This window comes from Conger conger, chromosome 3, assembly GCF_963514075.1.
Source record: "Conger conger chromosome 3, fConCon1.1, whole genome shotgun sequence".
NCBI classification, from domain to species: domain Eukaryota; kingdom Metazoa; phylum Chordata; class Actinopteri; order Anguilliformes; family Congridae; genus Conger; species Conger conger.
Genome location: NC_083762.1, coordinates 74,746,109 through 74,767,561, shown reverse-complemented (window position 1 = coordinate 74,767,561; position 21,453 = coordinate 74,746,109). Strand labels below are relative to the sequence as shown.

Sequence of the window (21,453 nt, the reverse complement as noted above, 5' to 3'; positions counted from 1 at the left end):
ATTGAACTGCAATATCCTTACATGTGGAGGAGTGGTCACTGTTATTTGCATTCCTGTATTCATCCATTAATGTATTTTCGCTGGATCAGAGTGCAAAAGTATTTAAGGCACCCAGAAAACAGACGTGATGCTGCGTGAGCCACTTCTCGTACCTGTGGTGCCCCTGTGCAAAGTAAGAAAATAATAGTTGACCTTTCATGTGCAAATTCAAAAGTGTGGAAGCTGCAGTAAACCTTAAGCAAATGAGTAGTTATGCATTTGGGCATTTTGTTTCCCATGCATTTTTGTTATTTTTGGAATCGGCGTGTAATTAAAATGATTCTAAGTGATCATTTATAATAATTGTAATGCAGAAGGCGGGCTCACGGTGCCGCTGTTGATCCTTGGGGTAGGTAAATACGGGCTCTGGAGCACCTCCCATGTTACTGCTGCGCACAAGAGACAGAGAAAGGGTAGCATTCAGTGTGCAGAGAAACTACACGACGCACAACGGATCATCGATATACCACGCCTGCCTTTTAGGAAACAATTCTCTCATATTTCATACTCGTGTTCTTCTCCGTCGAGGGATATGGTACAAAATATATAATTCAATCTGGAATACATACATTTCGACAATACAATGGAAGGGATTCGTGAAATCTTGACAATGAAATGGCAAGTACGGTTCTTCGTTGCGAGTGTATTCTGCCTGGGCACTGTTTTCAGCCATATTCGATATTCGGTACCGGAGGAGATGTCGAAGGGCTCGTTCGTTGGAAATATTGCTCAGGATTTGGGATTAGACATTGCGAGGTTGGCGAGTGGAAGAGCTCGCATATATGCTGCAGACAACAGTGAGTACGTCGAGCTGATTCGTGACAAGGGTGTTTTGGTAGTGAGAGAAAGAATGGACAGGGAAGCATTGTGTGAGCAGACCTCGCCGTGCTCGATCCATTTTCAGATTGTCCTGGACGAGCCCATTGAATTTCATGGCGTTACGGTTGAAATTTTAGATATAAACGACAACGCTCCTATCTTTCCTAAGAATGAGATCGGGTTGGCGATTAGCGAATCGGCTCTTTCAGGGGCACGGTTTGTACTGGGTGGCGCAGTGGATGCTGATGTGGGTGTCAATACGCTACAGAGCTACACTCTGAAGCCCACGGAAAATTTTGTGCTCAAGGTTCAATCACAGCCAGACGGCAGCATGCATGTAGAGATGGTACTGCAGACACAGCTGGACAGGGAAACGTCGGAGGAAATGTTCTTATTGTTAACTGCGGTAGACGGCGGGGATCCCCAGATGACTGGGACCGCTAAGATTCATGTAACTGTGCTTGACAATAATGACAATCCACCTATTTTTACGCAGGCGGTTTACAAAGCCTCTATAGCAGAGAATAGCCAAAAAGGTTCACTCGTCACCACAGTCAGCGCATCCGATGCGGATAAAGGATTGAATGCGCAGGTTATTTATTCAATTTCTGACAGTGTTGACGGCGTAAACAAAATATTTGTTATGAATGAAGACACTGGAGATGTTAGGTTAATCGGACATATTGACTACGAGAAATCCAAAAACTATCAAGTAAATATCCAAGCCATAGATGTGGGTGGTCTTATAGACACTGCTAAAATTATTATAGAAATTGTTGATGTCAATGATAACATACCAGCAATAGCTGTAATGTCGTCCTCGAAATTTGTGCTGGAGAACGTCTTGCCTGCAACTGTTGTGGCTGTCATTAATGTTCATGATGCGGATTCGGGGAACAACGGCCAAGTCAACTGCCAAATAAGAGACGATATTCCATTTAGACTGACATCATCATCTAGTAATTATTATAGCCTGCTGACGGACACTGCATTAGATCGGGAAACAACGCCAGAATATAATATAACAGTAACCGCTGTAGATAACGGAGTGCCCTCACTTTCCAGTAATTTGACTTTGAATTTAAAAGTATCTGATATTAATGACAACTTTCCCATATTCGAAAGTAGCGCGTATCAGGCATTTATTGTAGAAAACAATACCCCCGGCCTCTCCATTTTATCAGTGAGAGCTAAAGACGCTGACTGGAACCAGAATGCTCGTATCTCTTATATATTAGAAGACGCGACGGTTAATGGCGTGTCCGTCTCCTCATATGTGTCTGTGAACTCTGAAAGTGGAGTCATCCATGCGGTGCGCTCTTTTGACTACGAGCAGATTAAGGATTTCCAGTTCCGCGTAAAAGCGCAAGATGGAGGTTCTCCTCCACTGAGCAATAATGCGACGGTGAAGATTTTTATCCAAGACCAGAACGATAACGCGCCTCAGATTCTCTATCCAGTACAGACTGGTGTCTCTCATGTGGCTGAAATGGTTCCTCGTTCGGCTGATGTTGGATATCTTGTCACTAAAGTGGTCGCTGTTGATGTGGACTCTGGACAGAATGCCTGGCTCTCATATAAACTGCTGAAAGCGACAGACAAGGCTCTGTTTGAAGTGGGCCTACAGAACGGAGAAATCAGAACTTTACGTCTGGTCACTGATAAAGATTCTGTGAAACAGAAACTCACCGTTGTTGTTGAGGACAACGGGCGGCCCTCTCGCTCAGCTACAGTGAATGTGAACGTGGCGGTGGCCGACAGCTTCCCGGAAGTACTTTCAGAATTCACTGACTTTACGCAGGGCAAGGATTACAATGACAGCCTTACGTTTTATTTAGTCTTGGCTCTTGCAGTGGTTTCATTCCTTTTTATCGTCTCAATCATTGCCATGGTGACAGTGAAGTGCTATAGATGGAGACGCGAACGATTGTTTTATAAATCCAACGGAAATCTCCCAGTTATCCCCTATTATCCACCGCTTTACGCAGACGTGGGAGGAACCGGAACTCTTCAGCGTGCATATAATTACGAGGTATGCAGAACTACTGACTCTAGAAAGAGTGATATGAAGTACATCAGACCTTGCAGTCAGAGCATCATTAGTCTGGACGCCTGTGGAACGCAAACACTACAGCACGTATCAGAAAAAGGGATTGATGAGTCAGAGAATCAGGTGAGATTTTTCCACTGACTGCAGTTTTCCAATTTTCTGCATTTGCTTTTTTTAAATAGACACTGTACTTAATTGTCACTATCTATGATATCAACTAACATTACAGCTCTGTCTTCTTAGAATTGTAAGATATGTATACTGTTGTATATGCTTTACATGGTAACATCTTGGTGTACATCATGGTGGATAGTTTCTGCATTAAGGTGATCTTTTGCAACTGCAATACACTTTTGTGCCACTTATATGGGCCATGATTATGCCTTAAACTGCAAAATGTACTCCTGTACTTAGGGATTGAACCAAAAAAGTGTCCCCTGAAAGCAATGTATGAATCTGAAATTGTGCCTCGCCTTCCCCAATTGTGTGTGTTACACCGTAAATAGATCTGCAGGATGAGCGTCTTTTATGACTTTGCAATTCTGTACTCGAACTCAGAGCGCCGCTGTTGATTGCTGTGATTCTGTTGAGGAACACAATTCTCGCAGGCCCTCCCCTGTAATATTCCAGTGAATGAGAGAGAAAGAGCTGCACATATCGCCCAGTGCATCTCCATTGTGCACTCATATGTAAAGCTGCTCCGCCTTTGTACCAAAACCACAGACGCTGAACATTTTTCGACAATAACTGGAATTACAAAACCGTTACTGGAGATCACTTGTTAAGGTTTCAATTTCTTTCGCATCCTCAATTCGCTAGGATAATGTGGGGACGAACAATGACATGGCAAGTAAATCTGTTTATCTCCGTCCTTTCTTTCGGTTTAGTGTATGGGCAGGTTAGCTATTCCATACCCGAGGAAATGCCTAAAGGTTCGCTGGTCGGTAATATAGTGCAGGATTTGGGGTTGGAATTAAATAGAGTAAAAATGGGCAGCGCTCGTGTATATACTGGAGACAGCGCTGAATACATTGAGCTGAATAAAGAAAAGGGAGTCCTTCTTATTAAAGAGAAAATAGATCGCGAAGGGCTATGCGGAAAGACAAGCCCGTGCGCTTTACACTTCCAGATCATTCTGGAAAACCCCATGGAATTTTATCACATCACAGTGGAGATCACAGATATTAACGATAATGCACCGAGTTTTAAAAAGAGCGAAATCAAATTTGAGATAAGCGAGTCGTCTCTTCCTGGTGCAAGGTTTGTATTGGAGAGAGCAATTGATCCGGATGTTGGTGTTAATGGTCTACAAGGATATTCTCTTAAACCGACCGACAATTTCCTATTAAAATTGCAGAATTTGCCAGATGGCACCAAAAACGTAGAAATGGTTCTACAGAAACCATTAGACAGAGAAAAACAAGATGAGCTGTCTTTGTTATTAACGGCAATGGATGGCGGCGATCCGCAAATGTCAGCCACTGTGCAGATACGTATAACAGTGCTGGACGCTAATGATAATGCACCTGTTTGTGTTCAGTCGGTTTATAAGGCCTCCATTACAGAGGACGCGTCTCCTGGTACAGTTATGACTACTGTAAGCGCCTCTGACGCAGATCTGGGTTCTAACGCAAAGATAACGTATTCTATTTCAAACACTGTAGAGGATGTTGCTGATCTCTTTGAAATCGATCAAGAAAATGGTGATGTTAAATTAATTCGAAATCTTGATTACGAAAAAGAAAAGCACTATCAAATTGACGTACAATCTAGAGACGTTGGAGGCCTGTCGGATTCGTGCAAAATAATAGTGGATGTTATCGATGCAAATGACAACAAACCTGTGATTAATTTCGTGTCAAATTCAAAATCAGTTGTAGAGGATTCCAAACCAGATACCGTAATTGCAGTTCTCAGTGTTCATGATCCAGATTCTGGGATCAATGGTGAAGTTAGCTGCATTATTAACGACAACATTCCATTTAAAATCAAATCGACGTCACATAACTTCTTCAGTTTGGTTACTGATAATGTTTTGGACCGGGAGACAGACTCTCAGTTTAACATCAGCGTAACTTGTACTGATGAGGGAGTTTCTTCTCTCTCCAGCAGCGTCATTCTACCGGTCCAGATATCAGATGTGAATGACAACGCACCAGCATTTGAAAAGAGTTCATACGAAACATTTATTAAAGAAAATAACAGCCCGGGTGTTTCCGTATTTTGTGTGAAAGCCACAGACGCCGATTGGAAGCAGAATGCTCGTGTTTCATATATACTGGAGGAAGGGACGGTTAATGGCGTGTCCGTCTCCTCCTATGTGTCTGTGAACTCTGACAGTGGAGTCATCCACGCGGTGCGCTCTTTTGACTACGAGCAGATTAAGGATTTCCAGTTCCGCGTAAAAGCGCAAGATGGAGGCTCTCCTCCACTGAGTAGTAATGCCACAATTAAGATCTCTATCCAAGACCAGAACGACAACGCGCCTCAGATTCTATACCCAGTACAGGCTGGTGTCTCTGTGGTTGCAGAAATTGTGCCTCGCTCTGCAGAAGTTGGCTATCTGGTAACTAAAGTTGTCGCCATTGATGTGGATTCTGGACAGAATGCCTGGCTCTCGTATAAACTACTGAAGTCCACAGACAGGGCGCTGTTTGAAGTGGGCTCACAGAATGGAGAAATAAGAACCTTACGCCAGGTCACTGATAAAGATGCTGTCAAACAAAAGCTTACTGTTGTAGTGGAAGACAACGGACATCCCTCTCGATCAGCTACAGTCAATGTCAATGTGGCGGTGGCGGACAGTTTTCCAGAAGTGCTCTCGGAGTTCACTGACTTTACGCACGACAAGGATTACAATGATAATATAACGTTTTACTTAATCTTGGCCCTGGCAGTGATTTCCTTCCTTTTCATCACATCGATAATTACTATAGTTTCAGTGAAGTGCTATCGATGGAGACGTGAACGGTTGTTTTATAAATCCAGTGGAAATCTCCCCGTTATTCCGTACTACCCGCCTCTTTACGCAGACGTCGGAGGCACTGGAACTCTGCAGCATGCGTATAATTATGAGTTGTGCAGGACGACTGACTCTAGAAAGAGCGATATCAAGTACGTCAGACCGTGCAGTCAGAGCATCATTAGTCTGGACAGCGGTGGAACGCAAACCTTGCCGCACGTGCAGGAGACAGGAGCCAGCGAAGATTCCGTGTCTGAGGTGAGCTCTCCCGAGTGATGGCGGTATTACAGCTCTTAGTTGCTTTTTGTTAAGAAACATCATATTGCCTTTCGATTAGTGTCTCGGGTCAGGTATTTCTCTCTACTTTATTATTTGCAGCCCATTTGTTTATGACATTTTTTCAGTCACACATGGCCATTAATCGATTGAGATGAACTTGTATTACCAGTGATTCTGTGGGTTTTGTGTCTATTTGTATATTTTACTGAAAAACATGTGTTCCTAATCTATCTAACTGTCCACCAGAGTAGTCAGATGAAAGAGCAATGAAATGTACTGTGATGTAAAATAGTGTGGTCCGTAAGTATTTGGACAGTGACATAATTTGTGTTGTTTTGGCTTCATTCTCCAGCACATTGGATTGGAAATGAAACATTGAATGTGAGTCTAGATGGTCAGTTCTAATTAGAAGGTATTTACATCCGCATTGATTAGGAATTACAGTCTTTTATTCTATCTATTGGGCCACAAGTAATTGGACAAATTAAAGTAATCTTGACATTTAAAATCAAAAAGTCATAAAATGTAAAACTTGTGATCCATTCGTCATCACTTGATGCTGGGTATATTTCCTGATGATGCTCTGCCTGGACTGCACAGTCATCTCCAGTTCCTGTTTGGAAATGAAATATTGAACGTGAGTCTAGACGGCCAGCTCTAATTTGAGGGTATTTACATCCGCACTGATTAGGAATTTTAGTCAAATTAAAGTAATCTTGACATTTAAAATAAAAAAATAATCAAATTTAAAACTGATGGTGCTCTGCCTGGACTGCAGTGTAGTCACCTCCAGTTCCTGTTAGTTCTGGGGGTCTGTTCCTTCGGCCTTTTCTTCAGCATGTTCAGTTGGATTCAGTTTGACTTCTTCAGTCAGTAACATTCCACTGTCTTCCCTTCTTTTGGCTGTATGTTCAGTCTCATTGTCCTACTGCAAGGTGGAACGTTGTCCAATGAGTTATGAGGCATTTGGTTGGCCTGGACATTCTGTCCTTGAAGCTTGTTGTCAGTGGTTTGCATCTTGTGGTGCAACTTTCTCAACTGAATTTTTCATTTGTGTCCAGATTAAACATAATGACTGTACTTTGTGGGAAAAGCAGTTGTATGCTGTTACATTGTTTCATCTTGAAATATTAATTTGAATACATTTGTATGTATCGTTTTCATTGTTTCAATGACTACTACTACTACTACTATTAATAATAATAATAATAATAATAATAATAATAATAATAATGACAATAATAATGACAATAATAATGATAATTCAATTCGATAAATGTTATACATTCATTAACATATCATATGTGGACTTAAACAAAAGACTTTAAAACGCTATATATAGCAGTTCTGTATTTGAACTCAGAGGGCCGCTGTTGATCGGCGCGCTGCTGTTTGTGAGCAGTCGTCCTGCAGAACCTCCCATGCCATCTCCACATAAAGAGAGAAATCCGTGCGCCATCCGTCTCAAAACCAGTTACTGAGGCGCTTGCGACGTGTGTCTTGTTTCAGGCGAACGGCCACGAAAATATTTCCTGCTGAATTGGGATTACAACACATTCGGAATATCACGATCACTTTAACGGATTATATTGCGTTAAGGTTTTCAAATCGTCGCGAAAATGTGGGACAGAACAATACAATGGCAAGTACGGCTGTTTATCTCCGTCCTTTCTCTCAGCTCAGTGTGCGGGCAGGTCAGTTATTCCATACCGGAGGAAATGAATAAAGGGTCGTTAGTAGGTAATATAGTGCAGGATTTGGGGTTAGATATTAAAAGGTTAAAAGTGGGTAATGCTCGTGTGTATACTGGAGACAGCGCTGAATACATAGAACTGGATAAAGAAAGGGGGGCTCTCCTCGTTAAAGAGAAAATAGATCGCGAAGGGCTGTGCGGAAAGACGAGCCCTTGTGCGTTACATTTTCAAATAATTTTGGAAAGCCCCATGGAATTTTACCATGTCACTGTGGAGATCACAGATATAAACGATAATGCTCCCAGTTTTAAAACAAGCGAAATGAGGTTCGAGATAAGCGAGTCGGCTCTGACTGGAGCTAAATTCATGCTGGAGAGAGCCATGGATCCGGACGTTGGCGTTAATGGCCTTCAAAGCTACTCCCTCAAACCAACCGCTAATTTTATTCTTAAATTACATAATCAACCTGACGGCAGTAAAAAGGTAGAAATGGTACTTCAAAAGTCTCTAGATCGAGAACAGCAGGCCGAGATGTCTTTGTTGTTAACAGCAATGGATGGTGGCAATCCGCAAATGTCAGGCACCGTGCATATACATGTCACGGTACTCGATGTAAATGACAATGCGCCTATCTTTACTGAACAGGTTTACAAGGCTTCTATTACTGAGAATGCGCCCAGAGGCACAGTTGTAACTGCAGTTAGCGCATCTGATGCAGATGAAGGTTCAAACGGGAAAGTAACGTATGCCATTTCCAAAACTCTGGACAATATAGGCGAATTGTTTGAAATAGATCAAGATAACGGTGCTTTGAAATTGATCGGAAATGTTGATTATGAAAAAGATAAGCATTTTGAAATTGACGTGCAGACTAAAGATTACGGAGGTCTGTCTGATTCTTGTAAAGTAAGTATCGATGTTATCGACACAAACGACAACAATCCTGTTATTAATATAATGTCAAATTCGAAGTTAATTTCCGAAAGTTCCCACCCAGGAACAGTTATAGCAATTCTTAATATACAAGACCCGGATTCTGGGTCTAATGGTCGAGTCAGCTGCACACTAAACGAAAACGTTCCATTTGAAATTAAATCAACATCGAATGGCTTCTTTAGTCTGGCTACTGAGAATGTATTGGACCGGGAGACAGCCTCTGAGTTTAACATCAGTGTAACCTGCTCTGATGAGGGAGTGCCCTCTCTCTCCAGCAGTGTCACACTAAACGCACAGATATCGGATGTGAATGACAATGCCCCGGTCTTTGAAAAGAGCACATATGAAGCACACGTTAAGGAAAATAACAGCCCAGGTGTTTCCATATTTTCTGTGAAAGCCAGAGACGCCGACTGGAATCAGAATGCTCGTGTTTCTTATATACTGGAGGAAGGGACTGTAAATGGCGTGTCAGTCTCCTCGTATGTCTCTGTGAACTCTGACAGTGGAGTCATCCACGCAGTGCGCTCTTTTGACTACGAGCAGATTAAGGATTTCCAGTTCCGCGTAAAAGCGCAAGATGGAGGCTCTCCTCCCCTCGCTAGCAATGTCACAGTGAAGATATCCATTCAAGACCAGAACGATAACGCACCTCAGATTCTCTACCCAGTACTAAGTGGAGGGTCTGTCGTGGCTGAAATTGTGCCTCGTTCAGCAGACGTTGGATATCTCGTCACTAAAGTGGTGGCTGTTGATGTGGACTCCGGACAGAATGCCTGGCTCTCATATAAACTGCTGAAATCGACAGACAGAGCGCTGTTTGAAGTGGGTTTACAGAATGGAGAAATAAGAACTTTACGCCAGGTCACCGATAAAGATGCTGTCAAACAAAGACTCACTGTTGTAGTGGAGGACAATGGACAGCCTTCTCGCTCAGCCACAGTAAATGTAAACGTGGCGGTGGCTGACAGCTTCCCGGAAGTGCTCTCGGAATTCACCGATTTTACGCAAGACAAGGTTTATAATGATAATCTCACTTTTTATTTAGTCCTGGCCTTGGCTGTCGTTTCATTTCTTTTCATCGTCTCCATAATTTCCATACTCTCGGTAAAGTGCTACAGATGGAGACGTGAACAGTTGTTTTATAAATCAAACGGAAACCTTCCAGTTATACCCTATTATCCACCACTTTACGCAGACGTCGATGGTACAGGAACTCTACAGCACGTGTATAATTACGACATGTGCAGGACGACTGACTCCAGAAAGAGTGATATGAAGTATGTTAGACCGTGCAGTCAGAGCATCATTAGTCTGGACGCCTGTGGAACTCAAACTCTACCGCACGTTGAACAGAAAGCCGCGAATGAGGTTTCAGAGAATCAGGTGAGTTATTCAGTGAGCATGGTACTCCATGCGATTTTCTGAAACCACACTGAGTTATAATTATATATGGTCAGAGGCGATGGGTAATCACTCTTGACCCCAGTGCAATTGAAGGATTAGGCATCACTTAGTTCAGATGGTCTGTTTCCTTTTTTCCAAATAGTGCATGTATTTCTGCCAAATAGTCAAATTAGCAGGAGCAGAAGTAGATTGTTGTTAGTACAGTAGTCTTAGTAATACCAAAATACAGGAGGCACAGATTGCATCTGTTCTATTTTAGGGCTAATACGTTGGTGTTTTTTCTCTGTATTATTAAGAAGGTACAATGGGCACAGTGCTTTATATAAATAAACAACTGGCTTTTAATAGGTTTCTATAATTGAAACATTTACATTTTTAATGTTTTTCAAGATCACTGTCATGTTGTTTTACTGATATTGTTTGTGGGTGTGGGTGTTTTCCTTTCATTCTCAATTTTCAGTTACATAAATATGCCTTTTTTCACAGTATGCATCGTAGCATTTTCAGTGTAAGGAAAGTGTATTTTCAGTGCTCTGGTCGTGTATGTTTTACTCTGAGTACATGTCCCATGGAGTCTTAGTTCCCGCTTTCTGTACGACCATACTGAGAACGTCAGCCATTGAAAATAAGTATAATCTGATTGTAGATTCAAATGATTACAGAAAATTACACATGATTACAATGATTACATGTTCAGTTATTATTTCAACATACAATGCTCATACTCATACACACACATCAACACAGGAGGATGAGTAGTCAGTGTATTATTGCAGCTAAACATTCTAAGGAATCTAATTAAAAAAACACAGCCTTCTCAGAAACAGACAAGCTGATCTATTTTACAAAGATTTATTCTAAATAGTCCCTTGACTGACATATTTGAAAGTAACATTTGCAGTTCAGTTTCTAAACTGAGAGTGCAACTGTTGATCAGTGTGGTGCTGTTTGCTTATTGTCCATAGCTTACATGTTTGTGTATATATATATTTTGTCTTTAAAATGAAGATTTTGCAGTTCTGTATTTGAACTCAAAGTGCCGCTGTTGATCGGTGTGGTGCTGATTGTGAGCACATTTCCAGTAGGACCTCCCCTGCACCCTCCCTCTAAGCGACAGAGAGAACTACACGTCCCGCACAGTTGAACATAAACCAGTGACTGCGGATAGCTCGAGCTTCTTCCTTTGTTTCAACGGTATCACAAAAATATTTTCCATTCTCACTGGATTGTATGTTCTGCGGAGGAGCCATTTTATCACGGATGTTGTTAGTTTCGCACTATCGTGGCGTCAGAAGAATATCGCATGGAACAATGGCTTGGCAAGTACGGCTGATCATCTCTGTCCTTTCTCTCGGTTCAGCATGCGGGCAGGTTAGCTATTCGGTACCGGAGGAAATGCCCAAAGGGTCGTTAGTCGGTAATATTGTGCAGGATCTTGGGTTAGATATAAAAAGATTAAAATCTGGTAATGCTCATGTATATACTGGAGACGGCAGTGACTACATTGAACTGAATAAAGAAAGGGGAGTCCTCCTTATTAAAGAGAGAATAGATCGCGAAGGATTGTGCGGAAAAACGAGCCCCTGCGCTTTACATTTCCAGATGATTCTGGAAAACCCGATTGAATATTATGGCATCACTGTAGAGATCACGGACATTAATGATAATGCACCGAGTTTTAAAAAGAACGAAATGAGGTTTGAGATAAGCGAGGTCGCTTTGCCTGGTGCGAGATTCGTGCTGGAGAAAGCAATGGATCCGGATGTGGGTGTTAATGGCCTGCAGGGATACTCGCTTAAACCAACCGACAATTTTCACCTGAAATTAAACAGTTTGCCAGATGGTAGCAAACACATAGAAATGGTTCTACAGAAACCACTAGATCGAGAAAAACAAGATGAACTCTTATTGACGTTAACAGCAAAAGATGGAGGCGATCCCCAAATGTCAGGCACAGTGCAGATACGTATAACCGTGCTCGATGCTAATGATAACGCGCCTATTTGTGCTCAGCCTGATTACAAGGCTTCTATAATAGAGAATGCCGCTCCGGGGACAATATTAACTACAGTAAGCGCATCTGACACAGATGAGGGGTCTAACGGTATAGTAACGTATTCTATTTCTAACACAGTGCAGGATGTTGCTGAACTTTTTGAAGTAGACCAGTATCATGGCGAAGTGAAATTAATTGGAGACGTGGATTATGAAAAAGAGAAGCATTATGAAATTAACGTCGAAGCTAGAGATTACGGAGGCCTGTCAGATTCTTGCAAACTAATTGTGGATGTCATAGATACAAATGATAACAAGCCTGCTATTAATATCATGTCAAAATCCAAATTTATTTCCGAAGATTCCAAGGAAGGCACGGTAATTGCAATTATAAATATTCAGGACGCTGATTCTGGCAAGTATGGCCAAGTAAATTGTGTTATAAATGAAAACATTCCATTTACAATTAAATCGACATCAATTAACGTCTTCAGCATCGTTTCTGATAATGTTTTGGATCGGGAGACACACTCTCAGTTTAACATTAGTGTAACCTGCTCTGATGAGGGAGTGCCCTCTCTCTCAAGTAGCGTTACTCTCACCGTACAAGTATCAGATGTGAATGACAACGCGCCCGCCTTTGAAAAGAGTTCATACGAAGTTCACATTAAAGAAAATAACAGCCCGGGCCTCTCCATATTTTCAGTAAAAGCCAGAGACGCCGACTGGAACCAGAATGCTCGTGTTTCTTATATACTGGAGGAAGGGACTGTTAATGGCGTATCAGTCTCATCATATGTGTCTGTGAACTCTGACAGTGGAGTCATCCACGCAGTGCGCTCTTTTGACTACGAGCAGATTAAGGATTTCCAGTTCCGCGTAAAAGCGCAAGATGGAGGCTCTCCTCCCCTCTGTAGTAATGTCACAGTGAAGATATTAATTCAAGACCAGAACGATAACGCACCACAGATTCTCTACCCAGTACATAGTCCAATCTCTCTTGTGGCTGAAATGGTGCCTCGCTCTGCAGAAGTTGGCTATCTTGTTACTAAAGTTGTCGCCATTGATGTGGACTTTGGGCAGAATTCATGGCTTTCGTATAAACTGCTAAAATCGACAGACAGGGCGCTGTTTGAAGTGGGTTTACAGAATGGAGAAATAAGAACCTTACGCCAGGTCACTGATAAAGATCCTGTGAAACAAAGGCTTACTGTTGTAGTGGAGGACAACGGACAGCCCTCTCGCTCAGCGACAGTCAATGTTAACGTGGCGGTGGCCGACAGTTTCCCGGACGTACTTTCGGAATTCACTGACCATCCCCAGGACAAGGATTACAATAATAATCTCACTTTTTATTTAGTCCTGGCCTTGGCTGTCGTTTCTTTCCTTTTCATTATCTCCATCATTTCCATTCTGTCAGTAAAATGCTACAGATGGAGACGTGAACGGTTGTTTTATAAATCCAATGGAAATCTCCCAGTTATTCCGTACTACCCGCCTCTTTACGCAGACGTCGGGGGCACTGGAACTCTGCAGCATGCGTATAATTATGAGTTGTGCAGGACGACTGACTCTAGAAAGAGCGATATGACCTTCGCCAGACCGTGCAGTCAGAGCATCATTAGCCTGGACGCCAGTGGAACGCAGACACTGCCCCACGTGCAGGAAAAGAGGGACAGTGATGATTCAGAGAACCAGGTGAGCCTGTGTGACAGACAGTCTATTCGCGTATGTGATCAAATTACTGACCGTAGTGCATTAATGCTGTTACCTTTCACTAACATTGGTGTTTCCCCGATTCACACTTAAATGTGTATTGTGTTATCAAATCATGTTTCGTCACAGATCAGAAATAAGCACAATCACCAAACTGAGTTTATGAAAAACATATATATATATATATATATATATATATATATATATATATATATATATATATATATATATATATATATATACTAATTCTGGAATTAATTTGGAACTGAAATTGAATCGATTGAATTAAGGCCACTGAATCAATGGAAACTCATTTGACCATGACTTCTTGACTTCAACAAGTTATTATTGCCTGCCATATAATATATGAAGGTGTTCCTATGTTTCCTATATTACTGGCCTCTGTTCTGAGTAATTCACGGATTACAGCAGCTGTTTCAGGCATTACTGCCATTAATAAAGTGCTGGTCTTCCAGTAGATTATGTATCAGTCCTACATATTTTTAAACGACTCCACTTCTTTTCCTTTTATTTAACTTTTTTTTCTATTGATTTATTTGTTCCCGTTTTTTGTTTCACAGTATCCTATCTTGTATGCCATTGCCCTTTTATTTTCAGTTCATAAAGTAACATGCCTTGTGAGAAAATCTACCAGTAGTCTACTAACCGCTTTATTTCGTTCAAAACACAGTACAATTTTCACTGTGAATTCAAATGTAACAGAGTCCACACTGGATAAAAGGTATTTTTCCGGTGTACAGTGTGCTATGTCAGAGTTGATCTTAAACGGAGTATTTTGTTGTGAATTATTTGCGCGTTCACATTTGTTTGCGTGAATTGTATGTGGATATACATATTGGGTCTTTAAAATGAAGATTTTGCAGTTCTGTATTTGAACTCAAAGTGCCGCTGTTGATCGGTGTGGTGCTGATTGTGAGCATATTTCCAGTAGGACCTCCCCTGCGCTCTCCCTGTAAAAGAGAGAGAGGACTGCACGTCTCACACAGTCTATCGATGCATCACTAACTGCGGATATCTCCAGCTTCCTTTGTTTCAACGGGGACGAAAATATATTTTTGAAGTATAACCGGATTACAGTATGTTCTGTACATGAGGCATTTTATGACGGATAATATTCTATTTGCGCTCTCACAACGTCGGAAAAGAAATGTCGCGCAGAACAATGACAAGGCAAGTACGGCTGATCGTCTCGGTGCTTTTTCTCGGCTCCGTGTTTGGGCAGATTAACTATTCAATACCGGAGGAAATGCCCAAAGGATCATTAGTCGGTAACATAGCGCAGGATTTGGGTTTGGAATTAAAAAGATTAAAACTGGGAAATGCTCGTATATACACTGGAGACAGCACTGAATACATTGAGCTGAATAAAGAAAGGGGAGTCCTTCTTATTACGGAGAGAATAGACCGCGAAGGGCTGTGCGGAAAGACGAGTCCTTGTGCTTTACATTTCCAGATTATTTTAGAAAATCCCATGGAATTACATCGAGTTACTGTGGAGATACTAGATATTAACGATAATGCGCCAAGTTTTAAAAATAACGAAATGAAGTTCGAGATAATTGAGTCTTCTCTTCCTGGTGCGAGGTTTGTGTTGGAGAGAGCTATCGATCCTGATGTTGGTGTTAATGGTCTTCAGAGCTACTCGCTCAAACCAACCGACAATTTCATGCTTAAATTACACAATCAGCATGACGGTAGTAAAAAGGTAGAAATGGTTTTACAAAAACCACTTGATCGGGAAAAGCAAGAAGAATTGTCTCTAATATTAACGGCAATGGATGGAGGTGAGCCGCAGCTGTCAGGCACTGTGCAAATACGTATAACCGTACTGGACGTAAATGATAATGCTCCTGTTTTTACCCAAGAGGTTTATAAGACGTCTGTTACAGAAAATGCGCCAAAAGGCACAGTTCTAGCAACAGTAAGTGCGTCTGATGCGGACAAAGGAGAAAATGGGCTCGTAACATTTTCTATTTCAAATAGCATAGAGGGGGTGTCTGAGCTCTTCGAGATAGATGGAAAAAATGGTGATTTGAAATTAGTAGGTCAAATTGATTATGAAAAGACAAGACATTTTCAAATAGATATTGAAGCGAAAAACCACGGTGGGTTGTCCGATTCCAGTAAAATCATTGTAGATGTTGTTGACGTAAATGACAATAGCCCTGTCATTAATATAATATCAATATCAAAATCAATACCAGAAGACTCACCACCCGCCACAGTGATTGCTATGGTTAGTGTACACGACCCGGACTCTGAAAATAATGGCAAAGTCGGTTGTGCTTTGAATGAACACATTCCCTTTAGTATTTTATCGACCTCACCCGATTTCTATACTATCGTGACAGAAGCATCTTTGGACAGGGAGTCACAATCTGCATTTAACATAACTGTAACGTGCTCTGACGAGGGCCTTCCCTCTCTCTCAAGCACTGTAACTCTCCTGGTACAAATATCAGATGTGAATGACAACGCCCCCGTCTTTGAAAAGAGTTCATACGAAGCTCACATTAAAGAGAATAACAGCCCGGGTCTCTCCATATTTCCAGTAACAGCTCGAGATGCCGACTGGAACCAGAATGCTCGTGTTTCTTATATACTGGAGGAAGGAACTATTAATGGTGTGTCAGTCTCCTCATACGTGTCTGTGAACTCTGATAGTGGAGTTATTCACGCAGTGCGCTCTTTTGACTACGAGCAGATTAAGGCTTTCCAGTTCCGCGTAAAAGCGCAAGATGGAGGCTCTCCTCCACTGAGCAATAATGTGACAGTGAATATATTAATTCAAGACCAGAACGACAACGCGCCTCAGATTCTCTATCCAGTACAGACTGGTGTCTCGTATGTGGCTGAAATGGTGCCTCGCTCAGCAGAAGTTGGATATCTCGTCACTAAAGTAGTTGCTGTTGATGTGGATTCGGGACAGAATGCCTGGCTCTCATATAAACTACTGAAATCGACAGACAGAGCGCTGTTTGAAGTGGGCTTACAGAATGGAGAAATTAGAACTTTACGCCAGGTCACTGATAAAGATGCTGTGAAACAAAGACTCACTGTTGTGGTGGAGGACAACGGACAGCCCTCACGCTCTGCTACAGTGAATGTCAATGTGGCGGTGGCTGACAGCTTTCCAGAGGTTCTCTCGGAGTTCACTGATTATACGCAAGACAAGGATTACCATGATAACCTGACGTTTTATTTAGTCTTGGCTTTGGCTGTCGTTTCATTTCTTTTCATCGTCTCCATCATTTCCATTCTGTCCGTGAAATGCTACAGATGGAGACGTGAACGTTTGTATTATAAAACTAGCGGTAATCTCCCAGTTATACCATACTATCCACCGCTTTACGCAGACGTCGACGGTACTGGAACTCTTCAGCATGTGTATAATTACGAGGTATGCAGGACGACTGACTCGAGAAGGAGCGATCTTAAAGATATCAGACCTTGCAGTCAGAGCATCCTTAGTCTGGACGCCACTGGAACACAAACATTACCGCACGTGCAGCCGAAAGGGGACAGTGAGGATTCAGCGAATCAGGTGAGATCCCGACTCTCGGCGAAAACATTTGCAATGTAAGATACATTTCAGTCCAGCTTTTAATGTTGAATATTATTCAGCATTCTATATTATTGAATTTTATTATATCACTCGGGCAAAACATTTTCCTTGGCATTTATGTTATGGAGGTTACATTGCAATGTAGTATGGGTACCTTCCATTTGTACATAGGTCTGTTTGTTTCCAGAGGAATACATTTAATCTTTGTAGTACACACGGTCCATTGTGTCATTCTATTTTTTTCCCCCTTTGAATTCATGAGATTTGATTTTCAATTGTATTGCAATATTATCTTGATCCTTAAAAATCTTTATAGTGGGACTGTGGCAGGTTTTGGTGCAGCCTTCACTGCAATTACACACGAGTGCTCTAAGTGCCGCTGTTGATCAAGTTGGTGAGGGTTTACACACTCATACTGTAGGCCCTCCCTTCTGTGATTTCGCATCACACGGACAGGCAAACACAAATACATGAGAATCGCTCACCACGACCACGGAGCACAACGCACTCTTCTGCACAACGGTCGCGATTAAGGCCAGCTGCTGGTCTTTGTATCTGCGCGATTTAACTGAGCATCAGTCCGATTTTCTGATATTTCCATTAAGAGAAAGAAGAATGATATTTCTTTGTTCTATCGGCGCTCCTGGGTGTGTGACTCGGGTGTGGAAATGGCAACTGCTCCTTCTGCTGCTGTGCATCTGCGCCACAAAGATGGCAAGCGCACAGATCCGCTATTCGATTCCGGAGGAGATGCCGAAGGGCTCATTTGTGGGGAATATTGTACAAGACCTGGGTTTGGAAGTAAAACGACTGAAATCGGGGAGGGCTCGCATTTTTACGGAAGACAGTCGTGAGTATATCGGTCTAAATTCTGAAAAAGGCACTCTGGTGGTGAATGAAAGGATTGATCGAGAAGAGCTGTGCGCTCAGATGTCTCCGTGCTCATTGCATTTACAGATAATTATAGAAAATCCTATGGAGCTGCACCGCGTAAATGTAGAAATATTAGACATTAATGACAATGCTCCAGTTTTTGCAAGAAAAGAAATACATTTTCATATTAATGAATTTACTGTCTCTGGTGCTCGATTCTCGTTAGACAGTGCTGAAGATCCGGATGTCGGTGTAAATACACTTCAGACATATACACTTAATCCAACAGATCATTTTAAACTGAAGATACTTTCCCGTCTTGATGGTACGAAATATGTAGAAATGGTTCTGCAGACCGCGCTAGACAGAGAAAAGCAAGAACAGCATAAGTTAATCCTAACAGCCTATGACGGTGGCAGCCCTAAAAAGTCCGGTACAGTCAATATAAATATTGCAGTTCTGGATGGAAACGACAATGCACCAGTATTTAGCCATGCTATGTATAAGGCTTCACTGGCTGAAAATTCATTAAAGGGCACTGTCATTTTGACAGTTACCGCCACTGACGCAGACAAAGGAACAAACGGAGAGGTGATCTATTCGTTTTCTCACGGCGCGGACCGCACTTCTGATTTGTTTAATATCAATCCCGATACAGGGGAGATCACCGTGGACGGTGCCATAGATTTCGAAAAGTCTAAACAGTATGAAATAAATGTAGACGCAACGGATAAGGGTGGGTTGACGGACAGCAGTAAAGTGCTGATTGATATTATTGACGTGAACGATAACGCTCCTGTAATTACAATAATGTCATTTTCGAACCCGATACCCGAAGACTCGGCACCAGAAACCGTCATTGCAATGATCAATATAAAAGATTCAGACTCTGGAAAAAACGGACAAGTCCGATGTTCCATTAACCCAAATTTACCTTTTCGAATTAAATTGACGTCGACAAATGTTTACACTCTGGTGACGGATGAGGTTTTGGACCGTGAGAAGGTTTCTGAGTATAATATAACAATTACAGCTACGGATGAGGGATCCCCTCCATATTCTACCAACAAAACTGTGGCTCTGAGAATATCCGACGTCAATGATAACGCGCCCCTGTTCGAGCAGCAGTCATACACGGCTTATGTTCAGGAGAATAACGCACCAGGGGTGTCCATATTTTCAGTGAGTGCCAAGGACAATGATTCCGGCAATAATGCGCGCCTTTCATATTTTCTGGAGGACAACCAAATCAATGGCGTGACATCATCGATGTATATTTCTGTGAACGCAGAAACTGGCATAGTTTACGCAGTGCGCTCCTTTGATTATGAACAGATAAAGGAATTACAAATTCGTTTAAAAGCTCAAGATGCGGGTTCTCCGCCTCTAAGCAGCAATGTTACTGTAACAATCTTAATTAAGGACCAGAATGATAACGCGCCTCAGATCCTCTACCCAGTACAGCCTGGTGGCTCTCTGGTTGCTGAAATTGTGCCTCGTTCTGCCGAAGTTGGATATCTTGTCACTAAAGTGGTTGCTGTTGATGTGGACTCTGGGCAGAATGCCTGGCTCTCGTATAAATTGCTAAAGGCCACGGACAGAGCGCTGTTTGAAGTCGGCGCACAGAATGGAGAGGTACGAACCTTACGCCAGGTCACTGATAAAGATGCTGTAAAACAAAAGCTTACTGTTGTGGTGGAAGACAACGGGCAGCCCTCCCGCTCAGCTACAGTGAATGTCAATGTGGCGGTGGCTGACAGCTTTCCAGAAGTGCTCTCGGAGTTCACTGATTTTACGCAGGACAAGGATTACAATGACAGCCTTACTTTTTATTTAGTTTTGGCATTGGCTGTCGTTTCATTTCTTTTTATTGTCTGTATTATTGCCATACTGTCAGTGAAATGCTATAGATGGAGACAAGAAAGATTGTTTTATAAATCCAATGGAAATCTTCCGGTTATACCGTATTATCCACCGCTTTACGCAGACGTGGGAGGTACCGGGACGCTGCAGCACATGTATAACTATGAATTGTGCAGAACTACTGACTCTAGAAAGAGCGACTTGAAGTCTGTCAGACCTTACAGTGAGAGCCTGATTAGCCTGGACGCCAGTGGAGCACAAACACTGCCCCACCTGCAAGAGAATTGTGGCATGGATGATTCAGAGAATCCGGTGAGTTTATTCGGCTTAAATGCAAGTGTTACTCTTGTCTTTAAAAAAAAAAAATGAAATTATGAATGTTCATGAGTTCATGAATATAACCAATTACCTCGTTAAACCCCATTTGTGAATAAAAGTGGACGTTTGCATCCGTTTGTAGGTCAAAGTTAAAGATGGATGGCCACTCAGTCCTGATCTCCACTTGTATTTCGGTTTTTACAGGCCTTTGTGAATCTTGCAGGTCTGTAAAACTGCCAATAGAAATCTATATATATATATATATATATATATATATATATATTATATGAATTATTTGCATATTTGGTGAGTTAATTAATTGTGTCCCAGGTAATATCCTTTTAGATAGACATAAATAACTCTCACGTGGAAATGCACCACAATTTTTAGTTTTTGTTGAAAAAGTCTTAAACCAATCAGCTAATATTAGCAGCATTTCTGATTGATACCAGTTTCAATTGTATATGCAGAGATGTAGATGTAATCAAAATATTTAATTGAATTACCAGATTGTTTTTGGCGGTTAGCGTTGAGTTCACTATTAGACTTTTCTTTCACTGTCATATTGTACTGTCACTGTCATAAGTTTAATGTCACATAGTTTACATTTATTGGTATTCATTGTATGTGCATATCCATATTATGTCTTTAAAATTAAGATTTTGCAGTTCTGTTTTTGAACTCAAAGTGCCGCTGTTGATCGGTGTGGTGCTGATTGTGAGCATATTTCCAGTAGGACCTCCCCTGCACTCTCCCTGTAAGCGACAGAGAGAACTACACGTCTCGCACAGTTGATCATAAACCAGTGAGTGCCGAGAGCTAGCTCGAGCTTCTTCCTTTGTTTCAACGGGATCACTAAATATTTTCCATTCTCACTGGATTGTATGTTCTGCATCGGAGCTTTTTTTATTACGGA

At 41.8% G+C, this 21,453-nt stretch overlaps 2 protein-coding genes across 15 annotated transcripts in view; both read left to right on the top strand.

Moving 5' to 3' along the window:
• LOC133123876 (protocadherin gamma-A11-like) overlaps positions 1-21,453 on the top strand; it is a 165,017-nt gene that overhangs the window by 30,846 nt on the left and 112,718 nt on the right. For 2 of the 14 annotated variants that reach the window (XM_061234555.1, XM_061234541.1), the window contains exon 1: positions 3,732-6,128. The exons of 6 other annotated variants lie outside the window; for them this stretch is intronic. In XM_061234555.1, coding sequence (XP_061090539.1) covers positions 3,732-6,128 — 2,397 coding nt within the window. Of the gene's footprint in view, positions 1-3,731; positions 6,129-7,768; positions 10,166-11,497; positions 13,880-15,065; positions 17,463-18,194; positions 20,532-21,453 lie in introns of those variants that run through there. 6 more of the 14 variants (XM_061234556.1, XM_061234543.1, XM_061234558.1 and 3 more) reach the window with 4 other exon arrangements.
• Positions 650-3,049, top strand: LOC133125149 (protocadherin gamma-A4-like). Its single transcript, XM_061236893.1, has 2 exons — positions 650-982; positions 2,270-3,049. Exons 1-2 carry the CDS (start codon positions 650-652, stop codon positions 3,047-3,049), a joined length of 1,113 nt encoding a protein of 370 aa, XP_061092877.1.

Excerpts from the sequence above, each read along its gene's own strand:
- LOC133125149 (XM_061236893.1), top strand. The coding sequence starts at position 650 with ATGAAATGGCAAGTACGGTTCTTCGTTGCGAGTGTATTCTGCCTGGGC. Across the intron at positions 983-2,269 it reads TTGAATTTCATGGCGTTACG|ATTTTTATCCAAGACCAGAA; the intron begins GTTGAAATTTTA and ends GCGACGGTGAAG.